At 35.0% G+C, this 6,813-nt stretch overlaps 1 protein-coding gene across 2 annotated transcripts in view; it reads left to right on the forward strand.

Moving 5' to 3' along the window:
• The window catches only part of LOC107672675 (lupus La protein-like), a 7,944-nt gene extending 5,296 nt beyond the window's left edge, over nt 1-2,648 (forward strand). The window contains exons 10-12 of one of the 2 annotated variants that reach the window (XM_016465975.1): nt 737-929; nt 1,027-1,143; nt 1,658-1,752. In XM_016465975.1, coding sequence (XP_016321461.1) covers nt 737-929; nt 1,027-1,143; nt 1,658-1,752 — 405 coding nt within the window. Of the gene's footprint in view, nt 1-736; nt 930-1,026; nt 1,144-1,657 lie in introns of both variants that reach the window. The other variant, XM_016465976.1, reaches the window with a different exon arrangement.
• Nucleotides 2,649-6,813: the final 4,165 nt, after the last annotated feature.

The raw sequence follows: 6,813 nt of genomic DNA on the forward strand, positions 1-6,813 counted from the left end.
TATATATATATATACACACACACACACATACATATACATTTTAAAATGTACATGTAAATATACGTTTTTGTAATTTTTATGTAAATATATATATTTTTGTTTTTGTCTCCTGCTCACCAAATCTGCATTTGTTTGGTAAAATACAGTAAAAACAGTAATGTCTATTTTGTATATTGTGTATTTTTAAAAATATGTTTTGTATATTGTTATTTCCTGTTTTCTTGTAACTGTCATTCTGTTTGTGCTGTGGAAGTTCTGTCACCAAAACAAATTCCTCGTATGTGTAAACATATCTGGCAATAAAGCTCTTTCTGATTCTGATTCCGTTTCTGATGTTACTACAATTTTGAATAACTCTTTTCTATTTGAATATATTTTAAGATGTAATTTATTTCTGTGATCAAAGCTGAATTTTCAGCATCATTACTCTTCAGTGTCACATGATCTTCAGAAATCATTCTAATATGCTGATTTGCTGCTCAAGAAACATTTCTGATTATTATCAATGTTGAAAACATTTTGTGTTGTGCTGAAACTGACATTTTTTCAGGATTCTTTGATGAATAAAAAGTTCAAAAGAACAACATTTATTGAATCTTCTGTAACAATTATAAATGTTTCTACTGACATGCTTTCTAAAAAAAAAAAAAAACAACTACCAACCTCCTTTGGCAATACGAGTTATTCCTTAAAGATGTCTTCCTCCATTAACTTCTGTCTTTGATATCCTCCTCAGGGCACAATCCTGTTCCACTCAAACGCCCAGGAGGCCCTGCAGAAGGTCCGCGAGGCTCACGGAGGTGAGGATCCCAAGGTCAAAGAGCAGGTTGTTCAGTGGGAGGTACTGGAGGGAGACGCAGAAATGGAGACGCTGAAGAAAATCATCGAGGATCAGCAGGAGTCCATGAACAAACGTAAAGGAGGCAGAGGTAATCCAGAAGACACGGTAAACACACATGCAGGTGTCTGAACCCGCAGAATCTCACAATTGAACACATTGTGCCACGCCGTGTCCTGTGATTGCAGGAGGTCACAGGGGTCGTGGAAGAGGCAGGGGAGGACGCAGAGACCGAGGAGGAAGAGAACAGACCCAGTTCAAGGGAAAGAAGACCAAGTTTGAAAGCGATGAAGAGGGAGATGAAGGTAAAAGGGCCATTCTTTTCTCCTTGATTGATGACAAATACACTGACAACATGGTGTAGAAACAAATTTCACTCTGAAATTGCTAGTAAATAGTTATACAATAGTTACAAAGAAACACAATGAATTAAGCATGAAGTTTTGAATATAATATTGTAGTTTTAAATATGTTTTCATTACATTTTTCTTTACCACCAAGTTTTCATGCCTGGTCATTTTTGTCATTTTGAAAAAAACATTTAGATGTTAAATACTTAAGGCATAGTCTGGCAAAACTCATTATTGGTATAAATTACAATCATTTTTATAACTATCAGAATATTGCAGCTTTTTTTTCCAGCAAAGTGAAGAATTTTCCATTTTCAATTTTATTATTCTATAGAAATCAAAGATATTATATCTTCAACTTTTTTAAATATAAAATAATATAATATTTTGTGTGTGTGTATATATATATATATATATATATATATATATATATACACAGAAAACAGTAATGTATTCTCTTCTTCTACAGAACAAGCCAGTCCAAAGAAGAGACCTCTTGAGTCAAATGGGCAAGATAATGAAGAGCCAGCTTGCAAACAAGTGAAAAGTGAGAACGGTTCTTAAGCGCAAATAACTGGCCTTATTTTTGTATAGTAGATGTTCCCTAAAATCAAGAAACCTGGAAAATGCTTTCTCAGACTACTTCCTGTGTCAAAAGCTTAATGCCACACTTTTCCCCTAAACTGAAAAAGGCATTTTTTTTCTTTGAACAAAACCTACTGGATGCCTTGATGTTTATTTATTTGCCAAACACACACTTATGGTTGTTGGTATGATTTAAGATCTCATCTGCAACTCTATAAATGTGTCATTGTCAAAATCTATTCAGCTTAAACAGTTAGCGCTTCTATAACTAATGACATCTTTTTCCTTGAGTGCTGACAGTCTGCAGAATCGGCAACGATTGTGTTTTCAGCGTAATCAAGGAGCTGATTATCAGATCTGATATGCATTACTCCATTCTTGTAGAAATGTTTGAGACTTATAAGTGAACTTATTAAGGTTTTGACAGTGTCTGAATTTTTAGTCATAAGTATTGGTCGGAGGTCAATGCTGTTTTTTTTCCATTAACGAAAACTTGTTTTCCACCTGCTAGATTATTCCATAGCTTTTGTCACTTGCACAAACGTAACATAAGATAATAAGTGTGTGTCATCCGTGTTTCTTATTATACGTTGCTGTAAAGTTGCTTTGAGTGGTTACAGAGGCATTTAGATCGGGAGGGTTTTCATTTAAGAAGGATTAGTTTTGATTGAGTTTTTTAAAATTGTATTTTCTTTATCACAGCAACGGAAACATGTCTCTTAATGTAAAGTGCTGTTTTAGATGCCATGCTTCATATTTACCCATTCAGGGCTTCACTCATTGTTATTTTTCCTTTTGTTTTTTTACTGTCTCTGATATGTTGAGATTAATATTATACAAATTTAGAAATTCAATAAAGGTCTTGAAAATCCAAATATTAATCATCTATGTGGAGTTGCTTGGGAAATTGTCATTTTTGATCATGGCATCATACTTGTCAAGTGTGCCAAATAATTAGTGGCTTGTCGCTCTTTTAAACTCTTGAGTATTGGTGAATTGTATTTATTTTAAATGAATATTCTTGCAGTTGAACAGGCCTTGCAAGTCCACAGCTTTAAACAGTTTCTTCATAATTGGGTTAATGCTTCTGTTAAGAAAAACAAGGCAAAAATCATAATGACAGTCACTAGTACTCCATGCTTTTGTTTGATGCAGTATAGACTTAAATTGTATTACAAAAGTGAATCCATCAAAGATTACATATAAATCCATTTTAAAACTTGCTAAAGAATTGTGTATGTAAGGCAGCAAATGTTGGAATGATAATTTGAAAATTAAAATATTTTCTATTCAGGTTGCAGACCAAGAACTCTAGTGCTCTGAAAATTTGTTGTATCATGTCTACAAACTGAATCTAAACAATAGTCTTTCATATTACTACATAATGTCTTGTTTTTTAGTACAAATCAGATACAAAATGATGCAAGAAGTCTTGTTTTCTTAGAAGTTGAACAAACTTGAGTTTATGCTTAAAGCAAAATTAAGATGTTTTTTTCAAAATGAATTAAAAAGTAATGAACATCTGTTGAAATGTTTATTTTTAAACTTTGAAGAACACTGGCATTGTGTTTCCTTCAATTTATTAATTAAAGTGTTTACCTTCATAACACCTGCAGAAACCCTGGACTAAATTAAGCAGGCTAAATACAACAATACATTTCTTTTTGAAAATGAAACTAAAAATGAAGGAACTGGTATTGAAAGATCTGTATGTCACAGCACAATCACTGCTACATCATTATGACCACCATAATGATTTGAGGGTAAAATTGTAAAGCTCAATGTCTTCTAGAGTTGAACTTTTGAGCTGAATTATTATTGTGATACCAGTGTACATCCAGCAGGGGGCGTCATGCCTCCATGTTAGTGCCCAACATGCAAACCTCAAGATGTTTCACTGCAGTTTTTGCATGCTAAATTCAGGTTTTGCTTTGCTTAGAGGTGCGCCCTTTAATGTTTTCCTTATGAGTAGAATGCAAATACTTCTATCTGAGGTGTTTTCCCTGTGGTGCATTGGCACTGTTGGGAAGCAAACAAAATTTCTAGTAAACTGGTGTTGATCCTCGGCTTACTGCATCAGCGCATTGCAGTTTCTTGATCTGCGTCCACCATATACGAGACTTGTTTGTCGAGCTCCATGTTTGTGAAATCTCGACCTATGTCCATATTATGTCTAGATGTTCATGCCAGTATGAAAACCTTTTGTATACTGGCTGAAGAGACGCTCCCAGTTATCTAAAGTCAAGAATGTCAGGCTTGGGCCAGTGAGCATCGATACCCAAGCAAATGCATAACACACCAAAACCACTGCAAATGGTGTTGGCAACAAACTTAAGCTGAAATAAAAACAGCTTAAGCCAGTCTGTTGGTCTTATCTGGTTTAAGCTGGTCTTCCAGCCTGGCCAAATCAGTTCCTAAAATCCTTCTTAAACAGTTTAGGCCATTTTTACCCACAGAATCACTCTAGTAACATGCAGAGTTTTGCATGTGCAAATATGAATATTTCTTCAAAATGTTACAATTTTAAGTTATTTCTTTGTAGTCACACTCTATGCGACAATCTGATTGTTATTCTCATTTCTCCCAGTTAAGATGCTTGATTATTTTCTGATGTTTTCCTTATGAAATGTCCTAGATTTTTACTGTTTTCTATGTTTTTTCCCCATTTTTTTTGACGTCATTTGATATGGAGCAACTCACAGTTTTCGTATCATGCACGGGCACAGGTCTTCATGCATCGGTGCACGGTCTCTTGTCACCCTTGTTTTGCATGCACAAGCAGTCACCCGCATGTCAATGAGTGTCCCTGGTGTATCTCAATGTTTGCAGCACCTGAAAGTCAAACATTCGACTGTGGCTGTTCAACGCACATAATGCATGTCCTGTGAATTGAATGCCAATGGGTTTACGATCTTTTACAGAGATACCGCCATATGTGTGAATGTGACATGAATCGTTTGTTAACAAATAGGTTGTTCGGACGTCATTTAGGACACCACCTAATAACAATGCACCAGTTGGAATTTCACAGCACTTGTTGAAGTCAAGTAGATATCTAGCTGGATATCAAGTATTATGTGTCGGTGCTTTGTAATTACTTTTTTGCATGTAAGCAACCTGTCCCGCAACTCTGTCCCAGCATGCACACCGCTGATGGACACTCATTGTTACATGACCTTGAAAAGTGCATGTGTATAACCAGCCACGGGCACCTACAGCTCGCTCTCATTCACACATGGTCAATATCTGAGTAATCAGGGCTTTAGAAAGAGAATTTGTGGGTGGTGAGGCCTTTCAGAGATGAATGGAAAGGGAGATCAGCCTGATAACGGAGGGTTAATCCCAGCCTCGGTGCATTATGTGCAGCCGTTAAGCAGTGTTTTAAGTTGATAAAGTGTTGTAGAGGTTGGAAGAGGAGAATTGTGTGTGAGTGATGTGCAAGAAATGGGAAATGTCCTCTATCCAAGGTCACAGTGAAATGTGCAATTGTTGAACACTGGATATGTGTATTTTCACTGAGATATAGTTTGACATAAGCCGTACAAGGGCAGCAAATCAAATTGGTGGGGTTCTTCTCCCTTAGGCTGTCCTGACACCACAATGACAAGATGATTAATTTCTATTTTTAGTCCTGTCCCGAAATATCATGAAACCCCAAATGCCTCTTTTTTCCCCCCAAATGTCATGCTATGATCTGTACTTGATGCAAGTCTTTATAGATGTCAGCAGTATCTTTTGGTTACTAAACAAGTGTTCAAATCCTAGTAATGAAATTTCTACATTTTAGGAAAGGGCGGTGTTAGAAACGTCACATGAGACTTCAATCAGAAAAGTGGCTATAATGTATCTAATTATTCTGAATTCCTTGTCTATAAGACAGAGATTAATAAGTGGTGCTTGTTCACACTTAAGGCTAGGTTAGGGGTTTATTCAAATTCCAAACCCTAGATATGAACATTCAAAGCACCATTAGTTCTATGGATGTGATTTGATATTGTTTTAACAAGCAATTTGAATTATGGTTTTCACCCAGCAAAGGTAAAACATGCGAATAAAATCCCATAAGTTTACAATCACGGTTTAAAAACTGTTTAAAGGTTCTAAAAGTGGAACTGAAGAAACATTTTGGTGAACAGTTCTTGATTTTTTTTTTCTTAGTGTGAAGAACATTTTAATAATTTAAAAAACCTTTTTCCACTTTTTTTATATTTCAAATTATTAATATTAATTAAGATTGTTTTCTCAATTTAAGATTAAATTGTTAAATGAAATTTGAACAATTCCTTTCACTTTTTTGCTAAGGTTTAAATTAAAACATGCATGAAAAATGTTGATACTCTGGGATATTCCTTTAAACGTAATGTTTTAATAAACGTTGTTGTTAAAATTCTGTTGTTGTTAAATTGAGAAGTACATTCTACTGTGCAATAGTAATATATTTCTGTCATAATTTCCTCAAGTTAGACCGAACCTTTATTTTGGTGGGTTGTAGTGAAGACCTTTGAGTTTATATTTGAGTGCTTTAGTTTGTGTAGTATCAAAACGGCGCCACTGATATTTAAACCGCAGTCGTTTTGCGGTTTAATGTTGACAAGCACTAGTCCATATCGCAATTTAATTAAGTGTACAGCCTTACTTTTGATCTATTCATAAAAAATTGCCAAATTCCATGACATTATGCGTGATACAGTACATTTTGTGGACATTCTGGCATCATGGAAGTGACTTTTGTCTGGGCAAGTACCACTCATATTTTCTTAAGAAAATATAAAACTCTAGTTAATTCTATAGAGACTTTGGCTCTAATGTACTACAGCCATATCACTATGTATCTGTGAGCAGGTAATTAGTATCTGGTTGCTTGTCCTTTGTCACTAATTAAATAGATGATTAACTTTAAGAAATTAGCCAAACATTGCTTACGTACCTGTCATAGCAGATGGATTGATTGATGGAGTTTCTAATAAGATCTGGAAACACTAACTAAACAGCAGTCTCTTTTGAAAAATGTCAGCATAAACCAGCCAGCCTACAACACTT

The sequence above is a fragment of the Sinocyclocheilus anshuiensis genome, unplaced genomic scaffold (genome assembly GCF_001515605.1).
Source record: "Sinocyclocheilus anshuiensis isolate Anshui unplaced genomic scaffold, SAMN03320099.WGS_v1.1 scaffold1346, whole genome shotgun sequence".
Lineage (NCBI taxonomy): Eukaryota > Metazoa > Chordata > Actinopteri > Cypriniformes > Cyprinidae > Sinocyclocheilus > Sinocyclocheilus anshuiensis.